At 31.4% G+C, this 23,154-nt stretch overlaps 1 protein-coding gene and 2 long non-coding RNA genes across 3 annotated transcripts; all 3 read left to right on the plus strand.

Moving 5' to 3' along the window:
* Positions 1 to 5,550, plus strand: LOC136273805 (uncharacterized). Its single transcript, XR_010712054.1, has 3 exons — positions 1 to 130; positions 4,067 to 4,133; positions 5,314 to 5,550. It is a non-coding gene; the product is annotated as an uncharacterized lncRNA (long non-coding RNA).
* A 452-nt stretch (positions 5,551 to 6,002) lies between these two features.
* Positions 6,003 to 8,048, plus strand: LOC136273806 (uncharacterized). The gene is made up of 3 exons (XR_010712055.1): positions 6,003 to 6,249; positions 7,384 to 7,521; positions 7,921 to 8,048. It is a non-coding gene; the product is annotated as an uncharacterized lncRNA (long non-coding RNA).
* Positions 8,049 to 10,424: 2,376 nt separating this feature from the next.
* LOC105344437 (receptor-type tyrosine-protein phosphatase T) lies at positions 10,425 to 22,905 on the plus strand. Its single transcript, XM_066067357.1, has 20 exons — positions 10,425 to 10,554; positions 10,814 to 10,911; positions 11,724 to 11,839; positions 12,304 to 12,353; positions 12,896 to 13,164; positions 13,385 to 13,472; positions 13,759 to 13,832; positions 13,977 to 14,013; positions 14,960 to 15,057; positions 15,591 to 15,719; positions 16,064 to 16,209; positions 16,924 to 17,059; positions 17,407 to 17,553; positions 17,941 to 18,034; positions 18,335 to 18,408; positions 18,813 to 18,947; positions 19,314 to 19,433; positions 19,624 to 19,763; positions 20,285 to 20,420; positions 21,041 to 22,905. The coding sequence occupies exons 5-20, from the start codon at positions 12,898 to 12,900 to the stop codon at positions 21,116 to 21,118; spliced, it is 1,899 nt and encodes a 632-aa protein (XP_065923429.1). The 5' UTR covers positions 10,425 to 10,554; positions 10,814 to 10,911; positions 11,724 to 11,839; positions 12,304 to 12,353; positions 12,896 to 12,897; the 3' UTR covers positions 21,119 to 22,905.
* Positions 22,906 to 23,154: the final 249 nt, after the last annotated feature.

Below are 23,154 nucleotides of genomic sequence, written 5' to 3' on the forward strand. Positions count from 1 at the left end.
GTTTGAGGGTTATACATGTTAGAAAGAATAGTGCTTCCTGGTCTAGTAAAACGCTTCTTCACCAGGGGATCTCAGTTGTGATTTTCTTCGTCTTAAAATTTCAATTTTGGATGATTTAACCAATGCAAAGGTGAGTCCAGTTTCTTAGTTGTATTTTACTGAAAGTTTTACTCAATTCATTTCAGATTTGTTATAAAGACCCTTCTCATAAGCAGATGAAATATATCAAGGAAACAATTGTTTTTATAAGCAGTGATTTTCATTATTGTTCTATGTTTTTTATTGTTAAAGCTGACTGAGTAATTACCTAACATATATATTAGGCACGTAATACAAGTAATATACGATCAAGAATATTTCAATTCAATAAGAAGGGCAATATGATACAGACAGGAATGATATATATATATATATATATATGTTATGTGTTCATATCTGATCGCTGGCAGTCTGCATGAAAAAATGAAAAAAATTTCGTGATATTATAGTATTATACTTAAGGACAAAGAGAGATTCGAAATATAGAATGTAAAACCTACTCGCTATGAATATGAAATGTATGCATATTCACTCAATCTGTAAAATGGTAATTTGAGTTTATCAACCAATTTAAGAAAAATTAAAGTCCATCTGATAGAACTTATATTGTGTTAAAAATTCATGTTGCGTTACATGTAGCAGAGTCGATTAACGTCCTCAATCCCAAAATTTTACAAAAATCAATAACATAAACATTTACGACTTTTCTACACTTCATTCAAATGGAAATCAGGACTTCAAATAAGCTGTTGGAATAGCCATTGGTACCAATTGCGCTCCATTGTTAGCAGACCTATCTTTGCATTCATATGAAGCAGAGTTTATTATAATAAACTTTTACGTGAAAAAAGAAAACATTTGCCGTGTCCTCAACTCAACATTCAGGTATATTGACGACGCATTATACATCAACATCTGGTACAGCCATATTCACGTCGACTCAAAATACCCCAGTGAGCTTGAAATAAAAAATACCACAGAGTCAGTGTAATCTGTTTGTGTCATATGTTTTACTTGAAAGGGGCATTAACGGTAACCTAACAACAAAACTTTATGATAGACGTGATGGTTTTATTTTTTCTAAAGTCAAACTTCCTTACCTATGTAGCATTATAACTTCATTACCTGCATATATAGAGTATATATCTCTCGGTTTATTCGATTTGCAAGGACATGCTCTACATATGAACAGTTTCAAGGCAAGAGACTGACATATTGTCCTCTAGGAAACAGTTCTTTTTTACAGGAAACAGTTATATTGCCCTTCCGAAATCTTTACATGTGAATCACCATCGTGTGCAATAATGTTGCATATTATTGACGTCCGGTTCAAAATTAAGCTAATCAAACGTATACAGTTCCTCGAAAATCAAAATATCAGAACAGCGTCAGCTATTCAGAGGACCTAATTTAAATTGTTTATTCTAAAGAAAAAAATATCATTTTGTGAATCTAGTGTCTTCTATAGCGTCGTCTTTGCGTAAAATAATGACGGTAACAAAACATATCATATTGATTTTTAAAATATGAAGATTAATTAAATGCACTTTATAATGAGGAAAATATGTTCTTCGACTGATTTTTTTAAATGTTATGTATTAACACATTTTACATGTCTTTCCGAGTGAATACCAGGAACTCTGTGGCTCGGTGACGGTAGAGTCTTCAGAATTGGGCGACATAACACGTCAGGACTTTCATGTTACCTCTGGTAAATATTTTGGTATGTCGCCCTCGAAGCCATGAAATATATGTATATTATTTGCCCATTGAATCCTAGTGTTATCTAAAATATTATGTAGCTGGAGCGCGCTCGATATGCATATATTAAACGCAAACTTGCTGATACGTTTCCGACCTTGCTCAATATAACAATATACAGTATTAGTTGAATACTACTATATACTATTACTTCAGATTTACATTCCTTGTTTGGAGTTAGAGTTTAATGGAGAGATCTCTCTCTCTCTCTCTCTATCTCTCTCTCTCTCTCTCTCTCAATATAAAGGGAACTATTCACATTACACACTCTGTTCTCTGTTTTTCTTTTTACGGTAATTTTTATACATACGTTCTTGCCAGAAATTCTAAGAATACTACGCATGATCACATAATGCTTTTTTTTTAAACTGAATACTTGTGAGATGAAAAGAATCTGTCATTTAAATCAAACCTATCTTTAATCTTTATCATCAAACGAAAACAACAGAAGATTTGTTAATCCTACTTGATTTATTTATGATTTGAATTCGTTAATAAATGCGTTTTGTTACCAAAATGTTTTATCTAGTTGACAAAAATATAGATATAAAGAAGGGATACATGTTGGGATTCAGATTTTTTTTCCAGGCGGGAGGGGGGGGGACAGGTATTTGAGTTTCCCGGGGGATGGTGGTGGTGGTTTCGAGGTATATTTTGGGCATTTTTATATTGTAATTTAAAGAATTTGATTTTCGAAGAGATGGTCTGCCCTCTACCCTATATCTAGATCCGCACTCCGGATAAATGTTAGTTTTCTTTTACTATTTGACTACCAGGATTAGATTCATTTTTTCAAAACTTTTTGCATATCTATAGGACAACTCCTATCATATCCAAAGGTGTGACGGGTCTTTTTATTAAATCATACGAATAGTTTTGGTATCTAGAATTTTTATTATTTTTTGGAAGTAAAAAACGTTCATTTTTCCTATTATTTGACTTCCTCGATGCTATTTAAATTTTTAAAACCTTGTTGCACATCTACATGGCAGTCCCTATCATATTCCAAGATATGATGTGTTTATTCATTACATCATAAGAGAAGTTCTGGGATCTAGGTTTTTTAAAGGGATAAACGTCAATTGTTTGCTATTTTTTGACTCCCTGGATGAAATCCCTGGGTGAAATTTTAATTTTTAAAACCTTATTGCATATCTATATGGCAGCCCTTTCATATCTTTCGTATGATGTGTCTATTCATTAAATCATAAGAGATTTTCTGGGATCTATGTTTCGGTAAACGTCCATTTTATACTTTTTTGACTCCCTAAATGAATTTCTTTTAAACCTTATTGCACATCTAAATTACAGCACCTATCATATCTAGAGAGATGGCGTAGCTACTTCAAAAGGTGTAAGAGGAGTTCTTGGAACCATACTTTTTTTGGAAAAAAAGGCAAAAAAAAGTCTTTTACTTTTGCCAATTGATCCCCGTAATAACCTTATAAATGACACCCCAATCATATTCTTTCTTAAAGATCATTTGGCTACTGCAATGAAATGTTGACTTTTTTGAAACCAGAATATTGGAAGAAGAAAAAGTCATATTTATGCCACCAATTGGACCTGAGAACAAAATTGAAACTTCTGAAACCTTATTGCGCATCTATAGAGCACCCCAAATCATATTCCAAAAGATAATTTTCTATTGTAGAAAATGAAGGAGGAGTTGGAGGAAGAAGGTTTTTTGTGAAAAAAAACACGTTATTTTTACCAATTATTTGACCTCGAGGACTACCAGAACATTTTTGATTTTTTTTACATAACAACGTGACTTATATGTAAGAGTAGTTTGAAAAAGTAAAACGTGACAGGCGGACGAACAGAGGGAGGGACGGACGGACATACGGAACAGGGTAACACCAATATACCAGAACTCTCTGGGTATAACAAATCATCTGAGGTACCGGTAGGTATCACAGAGCATACTGAAATAGCAAGTACACGCAATACCAATGGTTGATCCTCCATTAAATTAATCGCAGGAAGTATAGTGCGAGGTCGATATGACGTCATAGGTTACAACTATAATCAGTTGTTTACCTATCTCAATAAGAAGGAATGGAAAAGCGTTTAAAAAAAATATTTTGGGTCAAGCTTGTGCGCTACTCAAAAATTCTCTCTCTCTCTTTCTCTCTCTCTCTCTCTCTCTCTCTCTCTCTCTCTCTCTCTCTCTCTCTCTCTCTCTCTCTCTCTCTCTCTCTACAATATGTTTCTTTCCGCACATGTCTGTTTATTTCATGTTAACTTTTGTTTTTATTTGCAGGTATTTTCGAAAACGATGATAAATTCAATATTTCTATTGACACTTCCATTGATGGCATTTACTTATGGTACGTTTATAAGGTTTATGGACTTTTAATTAAACATACTGAGGAATCTTTAACGCGATAGTCATTCGCATGAAAAGGATGTAATTGATTAGACCACCAACTTTTCGAATCAAATAAGAGCAATACTCAGAGACATTCAATGACCTTCGAAATGTTCATATCAATAATAAGTAACCTCATTTTATTAAAATAACCAATGTATTTTGATAACATAACTTCATAGTACCTAAACACGACACAAATACATGATATTATGATTTCCGTAACAAAAAAGTAAACACGTTCTACAAAAAGGAAACAACCAAACATTTGTATACATCGATACAGTGTCTCAAATGTTGGCATATAAGAAAATAAAAGTGTTCTTTTTTTAAATCTTCAAAATTCATATCTAACAATAATGAACTGAGGAATGTGATAATGCACGACTCGGGAGTATCAACTCAAATAGGTACTGTACAGATAAAATGCCAATTGCCATTTTGTCTATACAATGCCCATTAGAATAAGAATTATTAAGATAAATGAATACTATTAAAATAGTATAGTGCAAAATACTCTTTAATCATATACCGTTTAGCTATATACTATATCTATTTTTCGTTGTTTTAAAACTGCTATCGATAGCCTACTTTGTTCTTTGTGTGTGTCATAAAGAGACAAATGACTTCATAGTAAGCCGTGCAGCGAAATCGGCCTCTCGATTTATTCAGTGTGTAGGGTTTTTAAAACTGATGACAGTGTAGTAAAAATGTCATTCGCTGGTTTAGTAATTAAGATAGGGATAACACAATGTTTGTTAATCAATGTGTTACAGTGTAATAAGTATTTTAAAGGACTGTATATTATTTTTACGTCAAAACGTTCATGTCCCTAACTTGTTTGTTTAAACTACTTTAATGACACCAATAACTGTACTGCGATTGATTATACAATTTAAATATCATGGACTTTATCGTAGGTTGATATCTGGTTATATATATCATATGATATCGGCCTCAGACACAAAAAACGTTTGATACGTTTACGTTTAATATAACGGAATTGTTGATGTGCTAAAGGTCATTGACCATTGTTTTATAGGTTATGCAATATCTGTCCGGTAGGGATTGACACTTAAATATGAGTTATAGGAACGTTTCTTTGAAGAAATGTGATTGATGGTTTTTGTTTTCTCCAGAAAACATTGCTTTACACAAGAATGCCACCCAGTCACATCCGTATAACAATCCATCCGTCTCTGCAGCGATTGTGGACGCGTCAAATGCGGTTGATGGATTAAAATCAGACCTGTCTATTTTTGGAGAACAGTGCGTTGTGTCTGCAGATTATCAAAATGAAGCTCTGTGGCGTGTTGACCTTGGAGAAGTTTTGGGCATTCATCACATCACAATATATTACAGAACAGACCATGTACCTTGGGGTAAAAATCAAATGCTGTTTTGTATAACATAACAGGCGGTGTTTTAGGGGGTATGACTAGTTCTCTCTCTCTTAATTGTGCAAATTTTATATTTCTTTTTTTTACATGTATGTACGTATAGTCAGGGAACAGTGCTTGTAAAGAATCTCATTTTTTTTTCTTGATTTTTTTCTTTGGATACCGACAACCAACAAAATGACACCTTCACAAACAGTGCTTCACCTAAAAAAATTAAAAGAAGACTACAATGATAGGTCACTTGGTACATCAGTATTTGGTTATCCAACGCATTGCATTTAAACATTTACATCTTATTAATATTTTTTTCCCATAAATTTCAAAGGCTCAAACAATGGTTTCGTCTACAGATTTCTGGGATTCTCTGTTTACATATCGTCCTCTTTCTTTAAAAATGAATGGCATATTTTCTTCATTACTAAGGCTCGACTCATGGATATGTACCTAGATTTCTAGGATTCTCTGTGTACATATCAAACACGACGGACAAAAAACAAGGAGTTCTCTGTTTTAAGGACGACTATTTTACCAAATTTACAATTCCACCCGTGATAACATTGAACTGTACTCATCACGGTAGATACGTCATCTACTACAACGACAGGACATCAAGACATCTACCACCGGACTACTCACAATATGCTTACAACGAACTGTGCGAATTTGAAGTATATGGTGCGTTATCTTTCCGGATATTATATTACATATTACAGACAGTTATTTTTGCCTTTCTTTAACGATGTTTCCTTTACTCTTTGATAGTTTCAAAAACCTTATGTTGTCTATATAAATAGTGCCTGTTTGGGAGGCTAACAGTTGAAATTGACACCCCTAGAAAACCATTGTCAACCGGCGCTAAGCAGATGTTGACAATGATTGTCGAGGGGTGTCAATTATAACTGTTACTCTCCCAAACAGACAGTTTAATTTATTATACTGAATGTCATAGTTTTAGAGAACAATTAACTGCTTTTATATAGAAATGATATGGATTCTACGACGAACCGTACACGTATAATTTACGCGCATGTAACAATTCCTTGTGTTAACCAATAGAACGGATTGTCAACTGCGTCTCATCCAACCAAATTTCAGTATTTCACATGAAAGTATAATAAAATATGTTATCATATCTAATAACACTTGTTTAAACCGAATATCAAATTTGATTTTTCCCTTCTTTATATAACCATACATTTGGAACATTTCTTTTGCATTTAAAAAATGAAGATTCAGGGACATTTGTAAACGTTTGTGATGATAAGTATCGAATTGTTAACTTCATTGCAAAGAGGACATTTCGGTACAAAAATCAGTTGTGATTTACATATTTTTTCATTAAAATTACATTCGCTAAAACTATAGATAGGTAACAAAATTAGTACCCTCGTTTGAAATCAAAACAGTACGCATTTATGTTAACAACTTACTGCATTTAGTAGTGACATGCAAGTTGTCTTTTGACAGAATTAGTTTTAACATAATTAGTATAATGGCTTTATTATGACATACAATATAGTCCTTAAGGAAAATTAGACAAAAAGAAAATAGATTATCATGACATATGGAAAAGAGTATAGAAATACAAAAAGAAGTAATTTCTTCATTCAACTGTCGGTTTTTATATTTTTATGTGCCTGATTAATTTTTTTCATATTAATTGTTAACGACCATGCGATGAATGACGCTATCAATTACTTTAAGCTGAAAAAAGACAGACAAAACTTCTTTCATTGATCTTTTGGTGTGAAAATATGTATTCAGAATGTTTCAAGCAAAATGTCTGATAAGTGATCGTTTATTCCATAGGATGTCCTAAACCTATATATTACGGAAAGAGCTGTAACCTGTCCTGTCCAACTGCATGTAAAAATCGTCGTTGTCACATAGAAACGGGTAAATGTTTTGGGTGTGAAGATGGATATCTTGGCTCAACATGCAACATTAGTAAGTACTGATGTTGACATCTATAATCAGATTCAGAGCATTATCAGTATAATTATTCAATAAAAATACCAGTATTATGACAATTCTTACAGATTTTGTTCTTTAAAAATATTTCCCCATGGTAAGTACACTTGATTTTGTAAAAGTGGAGTGTAGAGGGAGTGGGGAGGGGTTGGTCACACGGAATCTAATTATAGAAAAACTATTTTCCTTGTTGCATTTAATTCATCTGGAAAGTGCTGCCAAATTGCATTTCAAATTACTAATCCGGATGTTTTTGTAAACCTCATCATTTGGATTTCATGGGTGATGAAGCACATAACAAGGCAAATTGGTAAAAATGTAACTTAGTAACACATGAAAACACATTGTAGTGTACATAATTACATACACTTGCAGAATGTCAGTCTAACACGTATGGAGCTGCATGTTTAAAGATGTGTGGACATTGTGCTTATGGAAAACAGTGTGACCATGTCAACGGGGCTTGTTACAATGGGTGTGAGGATGGATATTATACAACTCTGATGTGTGAAAAAAGTAAATACAGCAACACAATATGTGAAAAAATAATTGTAATTTTTAATATAAAAAATACTTTCTCAAAACGTTCCTTAGCTCATTAAAATAGAAAATTACAAATGTTATCGAAAATTTTTATAATTTTTTTTTTCCAAATATTGTTGTTGAATATATTACATAATAACATGATTAGTTTAAAATTACATTTTTTCAGCTGTAAAACCGTTGTGAAAGAAGACTTTGCTGTAAACATTGTAAACATGTTTTCATTTGATACAGTTATTTATGCTTTCATTTTTATTTTGGGGACTCACTTAGAATGTCCTTTAGGGTCATACGGAAGAAACTGTTCGCAAACATGCAGTAAAAAATGTTACATGTTCAGGACATGTGACAAAAAGACCGGAAGCTGCCATGGTGGTTGTGTACAGGGATGGAAACCTCCTCTGTGTGATAAAGGTATTTGTATTACCATTTTTCGAGCAAGAATTTTTTAAACATTTATCTCTTCGTTTTTAATATAAAATGGAATTATAACTTTTAATTGATGCAATAATGTCATGGTCATTAGTTGTAGCCCTATAATATAATTGTCTATATACTTTTTGTATATATAAATATTGACAAGCATATTTAACTTGCCATGTATAGAGTGGGATTGTCTTTGTATCATACACTTTAAGTAATAGTTATGGGCTCGACTACAATTATATAAATCAACGTAATCGTAAAACTAACTAAAGATAGTAACATGTTTTAACACGTGATATTTTAATATATTATTCTGAGAAAAAGTAATTTTCCTATTTCCATATTGTTTTGATCGAAATAAAAGGATTTTAAATTTTGTGTTGCTTTCTTGATAGAAAGTTATTACGGTTATCCATTTGTTTTGTTTATTTAGTAGCCACTTTTGGTGTTAAATTTCATTATATAATACAGAAAAGTAATCACCATTATTACATAGCAACTCGTCTATATGGTTGATACAGGGTGTGACATAAAAACGTATATATTTATCCATTTAACTACGTATCAGATGACTGTATTGTTTAATCAAAGTACTGGAGTACTGATGGGAGTTGATTTTATCGATTATCATTTATTTTAAAATCAATTTATCTTGCATGGCAATTAGTTTCTAGTTTGTAAATGAATTACGCACTTTTTTATAACATGAATTTTTAGACTTTTCCGACAAGAATTTCGAGAATCCCCATATGAATCATGTTGTGTTATATTTAAAGATAGATTTAAACTACTAGTATTTATTAGTTATCGAAACAATTTTTAAAAATGTTATAGATCCAAGCACTATTGGTATCGAACTCTAGTCTCGTTTAACTAGACGCTCGGCTGTCTCCGTTAATATCCGACAAGAAAGAGAGCCCCCCTCTGCTTGTCGCAGATTTACGGTGACAGCCGAGCGTCTTGTTAAACGAGACTATATTAACTCTGGCGTAGGAATACATGAGACTACAAAAAATATTTAAATTGTTCGTAGTATATAAAATTTGACTATTTTCAAAGTGTTTATAGATAAGTTTCCTTGAAAAACAATGCTTCAGCATACATTACATCGAATTTTTTTTATTATTTTCGAGAACTTAGTCTTGTCAGCGGTGATGATTTGTGCTTAGGTCCAAACATGTTCACTTTCGGTTTACCAGAGTAACTGCATAGGAGAGTTGATTAAAATCAACTCCCAATTGTTCAATGCAACAAATCTAAACGTCACATTCAGCTGTCAAAATGTATCTTCACGTTGGGCTTCATTTCCTTATGTAAGGTAACTTGTAGGAAAAAAATATTTTTATGCAGATTATTGCAAGGGTTAGATTAACGCTTTCCAAGCTCCGGTAAATATTGCAAGGGTTGGATTAACGCTTTTCACGCTCCGGCATGAAGGGGTTTTTTTTTTTAAAGATAAAGTTGCAATTAACGACAAGTAGTGAAATTAAATCTATTTTCATTTAATTGCAAATGAATTTTATTAGCGGTAAAATGCCTTTAACAATTTTGATTTAAATAAATCTAATGTTTGATAAAAAGTGTCAGTTTTTGCACAATTTTTTCGATTTGTAAATTCAAGTTTCTATAAAGCAACAGTTTAAAATTAAATGCAATAAACATGTATATATTTATTTAGGGAAACAGTATAAAAACCACAGTGTGTTGCTTGTTTAACACATTGCCAATTTTAATCATTGGACTTATACATGTACAACATGTATACGGTACTGAAGATATATATATCACATGAAAAATTAATTTAAAAAAAAGTATCAAATAGTATCATATTTCTAATCAAAAACCGTATAAAGTGTATTTTATTGAACTGAATCAAATAGTTTTTTTTTCTTATGCTAGAATGTGATGACTTCAGTTATGGAAGAAATTGTATCAAATCGTGTGGTCACTGTCAAAATGGAGTGCCTTGTAGCAAGACAACAGGACGGTGTCCCTCGGGGGGGTGTGCACCTGGGTTTGAAAAAATCTACTGCAACAAACGTAAATAGTAAAAATTCTTTCAACTAATATGCGCAAAAATGTATAAATCATGCATATCTAATTAAATGTGAACAAATTAGACTAAGTATTATTATTCTAAACATCCTCATGTAAAACGATCGTAATGAAAGCACAATTTTGACAATAATTTTTTATATCAATATTGTGTTAGAGAAAAAACCATCACTACTTGTCCATGTATATTTGATATAATAGAAATATAATTAATAATGTAATAATGATTAAAATATACCTGCAGCATGTGACCATAAATACTACGGACCTAACTGCAACTTGACTTGCAGCACGACCTGTGTCAACCAGTCATGTAACGCTACGAACGGAAAGTGTCTAAAGGTAACATTTTGAAGTCCAGTGACATACTTAAAGTACAATTTCGAGTTATACAAATATGTAATTGTTTTACTTATCTATTTATTTAAAAAAGCCCACCTTAGTACAATGAGTTTTAGTGGATTTTTTTTCATCGATACAAGTAAAATTAATTTCATCAATAAATAACCAGTTCAATTTGATAAGAATTCAAGTAAAATTGATCATCAATCAATGTGATATTTAAGCGTTATATTGTTTACGTAAGTCGGTATGATCAATAATAATTAAAAAAATATACATTTACATAAAAAAAAACATATAAAATGCCTCTATTGTCTCACATGGAATATAGCTGTTGCGAGGAATGCATGCTACTGTGGATAACTGCTAGAGTGTCACAGAAAGAAACTTTCAACCATTTTTTGGTTGTTTTTTTTCCAGAATGTGTGTTCCTTTGCTTTAAATGATGATAGCAGATGTATAATGTATAACTTCTTAGAATGTCACTTCTTTCTTCGTTTTTTTTCTTTGCTTTTTTTTAATGAAGTTATTTTTACGATATATAATTTCTATAAGCTTTCACACACAATACATGTAGTACCTGATAATAAAACATGGTTTAGGAGTCAGTCTTACACTATTACACGACAGTTTCCCGATACATGGGCATTCAAGGAAAAAAAAAATCCTCTTCAAACTCATAATTTGTAATGATGTAAATTTCATTGGAATTTGTTTTTACCATCATAAAACTTTAAGAATATTTCAGATAATGTTTTACATATCCGTTTAAAAATAAACTAAATACAATTATTTTTTTTCCAACACTGTAGGAGTCAGCTCAAGCCAATGAAGAAAAAAGACACAATACGCCTGTTGCCATTGGTCTGTGCTTTGGGATCGTGGTTGTTTTAACAACAGCTGTTGTTGTAATCATTGTGTATAAAAGGTAAGTTTTTTGGAATGAATTGTTTTTGATATTTTTTGTTGTTATAGTTGTTGTTTTATTGCTATAGGTATACGTGTTTCTTATGTGTTTGTTTGTTTTGTTTTCTATTTCTTTTCCTTTTTCCTTCAAAAGGTGTTTTTGAATCAATTTTTTTTTAATAATAACACAATTTAGTACAATTGCATCACACATAGAACATTAATCATATTTTTATTTTAGACTTTTTAATAATTAACAAAAAAGTATTTAATTACTTAATTTTCAGATTTTTGGAGCACTTTAAAGTTTCTGAACTATCATAATGATGATGATATTTTCGTATAAACGCATTTTGAATTATCAGACTTATGATGTTATTGCTACTAAAAATTTGTTTCAGTGTTTCGTCATTGTGTTATATATATAAATGCAGTCACAAAGTATAGGTTTTCGACCAATCTTTATATCTTTACCTTTCAATATAGAAAAAGACGACAGGATCAGAATCAGCTTCCCCCACACAAACCTAAAAGATGTAAGTGTTAAAATTGAGATCAGTTTTCTTTTCTATATCTAGGGAATAAGGAATCATTCTTTGAGTATAATGAGGTGATATTTTTGGTCGGGGGTGTGATCAAATCCAATAAAGCCGGAAGCCATCGTACGATTAAATATTTAAACATATGAATAAGCAAATCCTTCTGGCGCCTCAATTTGGTGTCATTTGAAGTAATGGGTAATATAGTACAACATCGATTCGTAATGTTATCACAGGCAAAGACAAATGAAAATTCGTGAAGATATAATTTGTTTATAAAATTACTAAATTAACAGAGTTTTAAATGTAATTAAAAATAAAAGTTGTATTCGCTAATATTTTTCATGTCTGAGTATATGAGAAGACAAGAACATTGTTGATGTTGAAACTGCAAATTAATAGAATTACAAAGTGTAAAACTGTAATTTTTCGTAAACATTCTTTTTGAAAACAATTTTTATGTATCTTTTTTTAATCTAATATCGAAAAACAAATGCCTGATTGCAATCGAGTTTATTTTTTTATTTTTTTTTTGCTAGGTATGCAGTACGAAAATACTGATTTGCATTTATCAAATCTCAACAAAAACAAGCAAGGTGCCGAAAGCTCAGCAAGAACTGAAACGGATAAAGCCTATGTTGACTTGCCTCCTGATGTTGACATCGACGAGAAAATCCACCAAGAGAATCCTTATGGGGATATGTATGTTAATGAGCTATATTGCCCCGACTTCTTAACCAAGGACATCGGTTCTGTCATTATGAAAAAGAAAAAGGCTGAAAATGATGGATTCAAAAGAGAGTATGCTGTAAGTTTTTCAAACAGTCATGCTTATATCTTGTAAGTAGTTTATGATATGTTGTCATAATTTGTTAAATAGTTGCTTAAATGTCTACAGTAAATATAGTAAGTTACACAATGTTGTTAATAAAAAGTGTCCTTTGTGACACAATAGGAATAATGAAAGATGATATCGGACTTGTTTGTTTTTTGTTTTAATTTTCATCGTAAAAGTTGTCGTTTTTTAGTCTCTACCATACGGTGAAAGATACCCATGTGACATCGGGAAATTCAACGTCAACGTTCCCAAAAACAGATTTAAGGCGACTTTTCCCTGTAAGTAATTGTAAAACAAAATTTCTAAAAACTTAGCCATAAAATACATGTACCTAGTATACTTATAATCTAAAAGCTCCTGATTGGTCAATATGGTAAACATTTTTTTTTTCAGTTATGTATCTGTTTTCCTGATTGATTCTATTTCATGGTGTGACATTTTTATACATTAAAAATTAAATAACAAATTGAATAACTTGATAAAAAAAACTGAACTCTGAAAATTAAAAAAAATGAATATCACTGATCCTTCTATCATTATAATTGTCATTTTTAATCAATTTAGATGATCATTCAAGAGTGATTCTAAGGAGGAATGCAGGATCAGCTGACGATTATATAAACGCTAATTACCTTGATGTAAGCATACATGTACTTTTTATTTTATTTTTTTTGTTATTTTAAAGATAAATCAGTAAGTATTGTGAGTAATTCATTCAATTGTCATCAATGCATGACATAGTTTGTCCCAATTATAAATATATATATATATATATTTTATAGGGAAATGAACGCAAAAACGAATACATTGCATCACAAGGTAAAACATGCATTAATTATGCATTGTATTGATAATAGGGATAATTATAAAAATTAGCAGCTGTCAGTATTTTACGCTCTCTTAAAGACAGTACCGACCTAACGAAACGTAAACTCCAACAAAACCCTGTGTTTACTTTTGGGGGTCTACTCTGGGTTTACTCCGGGCTGACTAGAGTGGACCCACAGTAAACTCAGGGTAAACCCAAAGTAAACCCAGAGTGAACATAGAGAGTAAACCTCAGTCAAAAGTATACCCCTGAAAACAGACGCTACATGTGTATTTGCAATAAATACAGGCGGTGAGATAGAAGACGGGTCTGCTTCACACTGCCGTGCGTATGTAACAGATACACTTATTGCCTCCGCTCTGGCATGCCAATCCAGCACTCTACCGATCGAGCTATAGGGTTAACCCGCTAGCCAGAGCTAGTAGGAATGCCATATACCTTGACTCTACCACATTGTCCCCCTCCAGGAAAAGAGGCGTACCGACTCTCCTGGAGTGCCAATGCCGGTGGGGCAAAGTTCTGGAAACAATCTCTCTCACCCGCCAGAGAATACCCAGGTCCCAACGTGGACGCCAAATGTAAAAAAGACACTTATTGCCTCTGCTGGAGTTTGAACCCGGGTCCTCTGGCATGCCAAACCAGCACTCTACCGATCGAGCTAAAGGGTTAACCCACTAGCCAGAGCTAGTAGGAATGCCATATACCTGACTCTAATACACGTACACTGGACGCCAAAAGCAAAATCCAAGTAAACCCAAAGTAAACCTCGAGTGGACTCAACGTAAAACCCTAGTGGACGCAAATTTTCAAAAAGTACACCCAGAGAATACCCCTATGAACCTGGGGTTAAGTTGGGGTCTGCTCTTATGTTAGGTTGGGTACTGTTTGAATTGTCTTTTCATTTTACTAATCGAGCAAATGTTATTTAAATTACAGGACCCAAGGAAAGTACTTTGGCCGATTTCTGGGAAATGGTTTGCCAAGATAAAGTCAAGCAAATAATCATGTTAACAAATCTAAGGGAGGGAAGAAAGGTGCTAAAACATGATAAATTAATGTTAGAATGGTCTATTTTTCAACTCTATTTTTCTCTTGGCTCTTAAAAATTGATTGATTAAATTGATAATAAACCACAAGAAAAATATATACATTTTGGAAGTAATTTGTGTTTTCCAAATTAATCCACCATATCTTAAGATAATTTGTTTTCTTCAAAAGAGGTACTGTGGAATCATTAAAATTCGTGGGGGCCAATTTTCGTGGATTGCCTAAATTTTACAGGTTCGTGGGGAGGTAATTTCGTGTATTTTCTTATACCTACAAAAGGGAATATGACTTTAAAGCCCTAATTTATTAATTCGGGGAGGATGTTAATTCGTAGATGAGAGGTAACCACGAATTCCACAAAAATTGAGCCAACACGAAATCTAATGATTCCACATTATATGTGAATTCTGCCAATAAGGAAATTAGTTGAAATGGTCATGTTACTATTTACATTTGAATCAGCATGAACAACTTCAGTTTACTTTTGATATTTTTTTAAGAAGTATTTTACTTTGTTTAGTTGAAATGTCATCAATATTGGCCGAACCTTGGTAATAAAGAAACATATGGCACGGTCTCTGTCAAATCGATGCAGGAAAAACACTATGCCTTTTATATTGTCAGAAAATTTCAAGTGTTTCAAAAACCGGTAAGTCCTTGTCTTTTGCACTACTTTTCATTTTTTCATTAAAATAATCAAATAATTAAATGCATTAAAATGATGTCATTTCTTTCACAGTCTAGAAATGCAGTTTGATCGACAATGTCATTAAATTTTCATTTGATTGATATTAAAACTCAGTGGTTGCTATAAACCTCATATGTACTTGTCATTAACCATTAATTGATACATATTTTAGGATACATTGACAAAGTATACTTGAAAAAGTCAATATTTCATGTCACATGTTTTCTGCAAATGTAATTTGATGTAGCATGTCATCTAATGGAACATAAATGCGGGTACGGTAGAGATGTAACTTCTTTTTATAGATGAACCCATTCATGGTGACCCAGTTCCACTATACCACGTGGCCTGATCACGGAGTCCCAGATCCTCTGTGTTTGGTTATATTCCATAGCAACGTTTCTCATGAAAAATCAAATGAAGACCTTGCACCTACTTTAGTTCATTGCAGGTAAGTGAAACTAACTTAAATGGTTTCACAAAATCGCGTTCATTGACAGTAAACTAAGTTTTTTGTGTAAACAGTTGTTTACTGAAAAGGTTATGGGAAGGATTTAAATTATGAATAGTTTGATATTAATTTTAAAAACCAGCACATTATCCACATTAAATCTAAAATTTAAAAGTTTCATGCCGAGATTTTATAACTACCTCGGCCTAAGTTTTACAAACTATCCCGAACGTCATCAGCGAATTAGATTAGAAAAAGCCTCTCAATTGTTATGAAAGTCTAAATTCCGGTCAAAACGATTTTATCTCTTTAATAAGCTCAATGCGTTTCAATGGCAGCCCTGGTGCACATCGTGTTTTATATAAATTTATTGAAGAGTAGGATTATAAATCATATTAAACAACATTAGAATATAGGGAATATGACTAAACAAATTGTTTTGAATAAGACAAGTGTATTTAATAATCAACAAACAAAGAGCTCTTAGTAGAAGAAAAAATAATGCCAGTTTTGAAATGTTTTTGAAATATCATCTTACGTGTTTGCTTAAATATTTCAAAACATATCTCGATTTCGGATGTTATTCTGCTACATTAATGAAAATTCGTACTTTTTTTCAAATAGAAGAAGAAAATTGAATCCATATTTGTATGCATATTTTATTCTATGTACATCAGACTCTTTTCTTTTTTAACCATTGTTTTTACATTGTAGTGCAGGTATAGGCCGCACTGGTACATATATTGCCTTGGACTCCCTCTATCATGCAGGAAAAAGGTCCGGAAGAGTCAACGTTGCAGAGTATGTGAAAACAATGAGGGCCAACAGAATGAACATGATACAAACTTATGTAAGTAAATTAATGCTCGATTCTTTAAACATGCATGATTGTGAATTTGTGAATTTGTAATATTGTGATTTGCTTTTCATTTTTAACATTTTTTTTGAAAAATGTGTCATTCATATAGGAACATGAAAAAGGCGCATTATCTAAAGCCAGATGTATCCCTTAACTTCTTTTAAATCAATCACTAAGTTTTCGAACAATTTTTACGTATTTGCTACTCATGTGATAAAAAATCATGCAATATAAAATCTTCATCAAACAATATCTTCCACAAAAAGTCCGACTGCATTACTAATTTACGCTGACGATAGATGCATGGAAGACATCCAATATTTTTTTTTCACTTTTAGGAGCAATATATGACCGTTTTCTTGGCATTACACGAAGCTTTTAAGGCTACGCCGGATCCTCAAGCCACTGTCAAGTTTCGTCAAAGAGTTTCACAAATGCTAAAAGATGTTCCTGCAAACTATTCCGGGCTTAGAAAGGAATATGAAGTTAGGAACATTCGGATTTTTATAATTTATTAATTAATAATTATAAATGAATTAATTTATAATTTTTGTAGTGCATTTTTAATAGGAGTTCAACATGCGTGATAGAGAAAAATTGTTTCACCATTAACTAGTCACATTTAAGCAAATGAAATATTTTAGTTGTGTTTTAGTTGTATTTCACATCGAAGAAATCAATTTCCTTCAAAATATATCGACTGAAATTAATTTTTTAAATTAGAAATCTTAATTAAGAAATTTCTTATACACAAATAGTTAAAAACTATGTATAAATGTTCAATATTGATATTGCATTCATTTTACTTTGTATGTTATTTTAATTTGGTTATTTTTTTTTCTCTTTGTTATGTATACTCTCTTTTTTGAAAGCTTTTAAGAAAGATATGTCCGGTGTTTACTAATGATGATTACAAACTCGCCAAACAAAGCATGCCGAAGTTGAGGAAAGATGCTATTTTACCTCGTAAGTTTACTTTTTTTATTTTAACGAATTGTTGTCATGTAATAAGCATTTATTAATCAATGTGCTTAAAATGTGCATGATGAGATCATTTTGTTTTTTTTTTAATTTAAACAGCTTATAATGTTTAAATAAATATCATCAGTAAATTAAAAATTGTTTGCTTACTTATCTTTTATTATGTTAAAAAATAATAACGACATATACTTGAAATTAAATTAACCTCGTCTTGTTGCAGAGAAGATTTAAACTTCATTTCCAAATGCAAATGTTACAAATAATTTTTTCATTTTTTGTTAAAAGTTGATAAGTATGGACTGTATCTTTCATCGAACGTTCCTACAAGGGGGAGTTTTATCAACGCTATCGTTGCTTCCGTAAGTTTCCCAGAAAGGCAAACAGTTGAGATCCGTTTTTAAAATGAATTAGGGATGCCATGTGTGTTAAAATAAAGATCAAACATTAGTCAGTACACTGCAAATCGACAATTGTTCTCAGTATTTCAATTCAAAAAGAAGTTTTGACTTTGTTTTAAGTCATAATTTACAATCAATTCAATAAAAAAACCTGTATTTCAATACTTTTATATAGCTGGATCCAAAAATACCTCGCATTGAATTTTTATTGTATTAATGCGTAAATTAAAAAAACAAATAAGTAAGCAAATGTTAAATAGTTAATTCATACTACGATTTTTTTTTATTTTCGTATTTACACTAGACACTTTAAAATCAATAAAGTTTCTTAATTGTTCAACTTTAAATGATATTATTTTTTAAAGTCATACATCAGGGATAGTGCGTTCATTGTTACACATTATCCGCCACAAGAGGACGCTGTTGATTTTTTGCGCCTGATTACTGATCATGAAAGCAGTACCGTGATTTGCATGGATCCTTTGAATACAATTAACTCGGTTGGTTTCTTCAGTTTTAATCTTATTTGGCAATGCATACAAAGTTCCTTAAAAACTGTTTGATAAAAAAAAAATCAATTTTACTGCGGTGTTTTTCCTATTAAAACAATTCGTTTGGGTGGTTTCGCCTTTTTATTTTGGTATCAAACATTAATGATGATGTATAATACATTGAAATATCAACGTAAATAAACTTCCACTTTCCAGGTTTTAGAATTAATGACAGATATAAAAATTAAGAACTGCTTTTATCTTATATCCAAAACATTAAAGTTTAAAGTATAATAAAATGAAAGGTAACAGAAATACTTATTCTGATAAAAAATATTGATTTGCAGGTAATAAACACTTTTTTCATTGTTTTAGAGTAAGTCTTGGTTGCCCTTGCCTTCGTCAGAAAAGATCGTTTCTCCCTACAAAGTGGTTAATAATTCCAGCAAAGACAATAACGTCAAGACATCAGTTATTTCTATTCATAAAAAAGGGGTAAGATAACAATTGCAATTTGAAGAAAGGCAATTTACCATGAAATTTTAAACATATAATGTTGATTTTTTATTATTTAATGCATAAGAATCAAGAATAAAAAAAGGGAAGCAATATGAACTCATTTTGAAAATCGAAGATAGCGGACTATACAGGACTATACAGTTTTTACAAATATTTTTTTTTTTAGGAAAAGTCACGCGATGTTATGATAGCTGAGCCCAAATCTGACCCGAAGTCCCAAAATGTAAATGGCACTTCCTCCCTTCGGAGCTTGGTCTCGTTCGCACTGAGTTGTCCTGATGAAAGCCCAATTACTGTCGTCAGCAAGTTAGTACTTCACCTTTTTATAAATATTAATTACCATATAATTAACTGATAGTTATTATTAGTTGTTTTTCTTTGGTGATTGTCTGAACTATCTAGAAAACAAGTGATTAATATACATATTTTATTTTTGATGTAAGTTTGGTTTTTGGGCTGAGCTTTATATTGAAAAAAAATCATATTCGCTGACTCAAAGATTCTAAATCAATAACATCTTCCGAGGGTTCTGAACTTTAATATTCTCCAATATTATCACCAGGGTTTTAAAATAGCTATATATGCAATATCTGTCTAATCATTGTCGAAAAGTAAAACAAAATAAATGATTGCATTGAGCAGGGAATCCAAGTAAATGTAAGGTGCATAGTCAGGGCACAAACGATAGATGATCTTGTTAACTAACACGCATTCAAGTATTTTTCAGCTTAGTATTTAAGAAAAATGATAATTGAATCATAAATTTTCTGTAAATTCTTATATTAATTATGGGACTGTATTAAGTGGCCGTATTAATATCGAATCAGGGACGGTGCTTCAATGTGTGGTGTCTTCTGTGCTGTGTTTAACTCCATACAACAAATCACTATGGATGACAACATTGATGTGTTTACAACAGTCCGACAACTACAGACAAGGAGACCAGAGTTCTGTTCGACACAGGTACGTTGTTGTTATAATGTAAAATTTTACATTCATTTTCCACAAAATACATGTTAATAAAAAATTCCTTAATATTAAAATACCAACTTGAAGTGTATTTAATTTCAGATTTTTTTTTCTCCACATTTGGAAATGTCATATTACAGTATAACTGTTTGTGCTTTGTGATAGCGATGAGTCCATAATTGTAGACATGTTGCACACTATCAATGGCATGCTTCAATATAATCAGTTACATATAAAGAGAAAATTGTGATTTTTTTTTAAATCTAAGTTTCTCTTGATTTTCTTGTTATACATGTATATGTGATAAAACCTATAGTTTTCATGGAAATAAATAGATATATTCACTCACTGATAAATTTTCTTGTAAACTATTTCCTAAAACGCAGTTTTCTAGAATCATAAGATTCATTATTATCCTTTATATCAGTAACTTATGTTCAAGGACCAAAAAAAAAACAACACAATTCGTTTTTTCCAAAGTGTAGTTAATTGTGTGGGAGAAATGTTTCTCAAACCTGGTGGTTTGCAAATTATGATGAAGCCAGAATATTCCACTTCACTTTGTTTCTGTTTATCTTAATTCAATTGAACTTCCAATCCTCTTCTTTTTTCAGGATGAATATGGTTTGATCTACCAGACAGTTTACGACCATCTGCTAGCTGTGTCAGATAATGTTTACTATAACCAGTGATCATTTTTGGCAACAAGAAAAGAAATGAAGATGATGAGCACTGACATTATTTAATTTTTTATTATTATTTTTTTTTTCTTTTTTTGTTCTGTTTATCTACTGTTCTAGCCATTTTAAATATTGTGTATTCGTTGTTTTCTTTGCTTGTGATGGTGATGATAACAGTGATGAGGAGGAGAGTGATGTTGAAGTACAGTGAAAATTCATTCTTGTATATTTTTTTTTATTCAAAACTAATTTTTAAACAGTTTAGATATTTTTCACTTTAAATGAATGTTTACTATAACCAGTGACCATTTTGGCAACAGGAGGATATATGATGAAGATGTGCAATGACGTTTTAAATTTTTGCTTTTCTTGTTTAGTTTATTGACTGTTTTAGTCTGTTTCAATATCGTATATTTGTTGGTTTTTTAGCTTGTCGTGGTGATAAAGAGGATGGATTATAATGACAATTCTTATATTTTCTTTAACTCAATAACTAATTTTCAAATCAGTTCAGATTTTGTTTACGAGGGTTGATCCAAAAGTAATGTCACAGATACGATAAAATCGTGAAAAAACCGCGTAAAATGACAAAAATTCGTGCTTTAAAGTATTTACCTAATTCAATTCAGACCTGAAGATTTTAATGCATTGTAATTATTATTTCTGAAGATATTATATTTTGTAGAGCATTAGGTAACGATAGTCGCCGCACGCTAGCGACGTCAGATCTAGATCGTTGGCGTTCTGGTAGAATTTCGTAATTTAATACTCTATATAAATTTGCCCCGGTGGTCCAGCACATTTTTTTCATCAATTGTTTTCATAAATTTTTTTATATAACTTATTAATATATAACTAATTAATCTTTTTCTAATCGATGAAGTAGTATATCGGATTATTTAATGTGCGATCAGTTTGTCAAGGTCTCTTCAAGAAGTCATAAACGTAGCTTTATTTATTTATCAACATGGCATATGCTTTTATCAGGTATTTGAACCACGTTTAAGGTACCCTGTTCACTTATTCTCAATTTTAGGTTGATATATCAATTCCAGTACATTTCTAGTGATTTCTATCCATCGAAGTATAAAATGCACCATATCACTATTCGCAGGTCCAGCCTTTTTATCCCTTCATCTAGAGACAAAAGGCATTGGGTAGATATCCGAAATGGACAGTAACGGTCCCAAATTTTTCAAAACAGTTAGAAACATAATAAAAGTTAATAACATATCTGTTTTGAAATAGTGTGTTGTTTGGAAGATTTTCAAATTTTGAAGCATGTAATTTATTCATATAAACAAACCTTTAAAAAGGCGTAAATTCATGACGCGGCGATGTCACGTATATACCATGCATCTAACATCAATATCGTGTTAAGTGTTCAACGAAATTTCATAAAAAATTTAATGAGAATTTAATTTTTGATAAGGAAAATGTTGAATGCATCATTTTATACAATACAGCGCCAATGAGAATTGCAGTGCATAGTATGACATTACTTTTGGATTAACCCTTGTAATATTTTGTTTTCTACATATACATAAATTGATAATATATTATTCATTTTTTTTTTAATTTATTTTAGCCATTAATTTATGTTGTATAATCTTTAACTTATATGCATGCTTTTTTTAACAGTTTAACTTAGAATATATATATATGCACGCTTTATTACCAGTTAAACATATATTATACAACTATTTTGCATGTTTGATTAACGTCTTTGTTCATTACTTAACGTGTTATACAATTGCTTTTATGCTGCTTTTATCCAAACCCATTTTAGCTTTTAAGTCAGTAAATAAAAATAGCCACTTATATACTTTTTGGTCAATATTCCTTCTTATTAAAAAAAATAAAGATTTAAAGGTTATATATAATGTGAAGTATACATCTATTTTGAATTAACGTCTGTTAAAGCAATATTTTGAGCCCCTGAAATAGTAATTTGAAATTTCTGAGGTCCTTTGCTTTTGGCCTGAAGTGCAAGTGTTCTATAAAAAAGCTTTGAAAAAATCTACTAGACCACCAGGCCATCAGTTATT

This window comes from Magallana gigas, chromosome 1 (assembly GCF_963853765.1).
Source record: "Magallana gigas chromosome 1, xbMagGiga1.1, whole genome shotgun sequence".
NCBI classification, from domain to species: Eukaryota; Metazoa; Mollusca; class Bivalvia; order Ostreida; family Ostreidae; genus Magallana; species Magallana gigas.

Bases quoted from the DNA above. Each gene is read 5' to 3' on its own strand.
- LOC105344437 (XM_066067357.1), top strand. From the start codon at position 12,898: ATGCAGTACGAAAATACTGATTTGCATTTATCAAATCTCAACAAAAAC. The intron at 16,210-16,923 runs GTAAGTGAAACT...TTTACATTGTAG, and splicing joins CCTACTTTAGTTCATTGCAG to TGCAGGTATAGGCCGCACTG. The intron at 20,421-21,040 runs GTACGTTGTTGT...TTCTTTTTTCAG, and splicing joins CAGAGTTCTGTTCGACACAG to GATGAATATGGTTTGATCTA.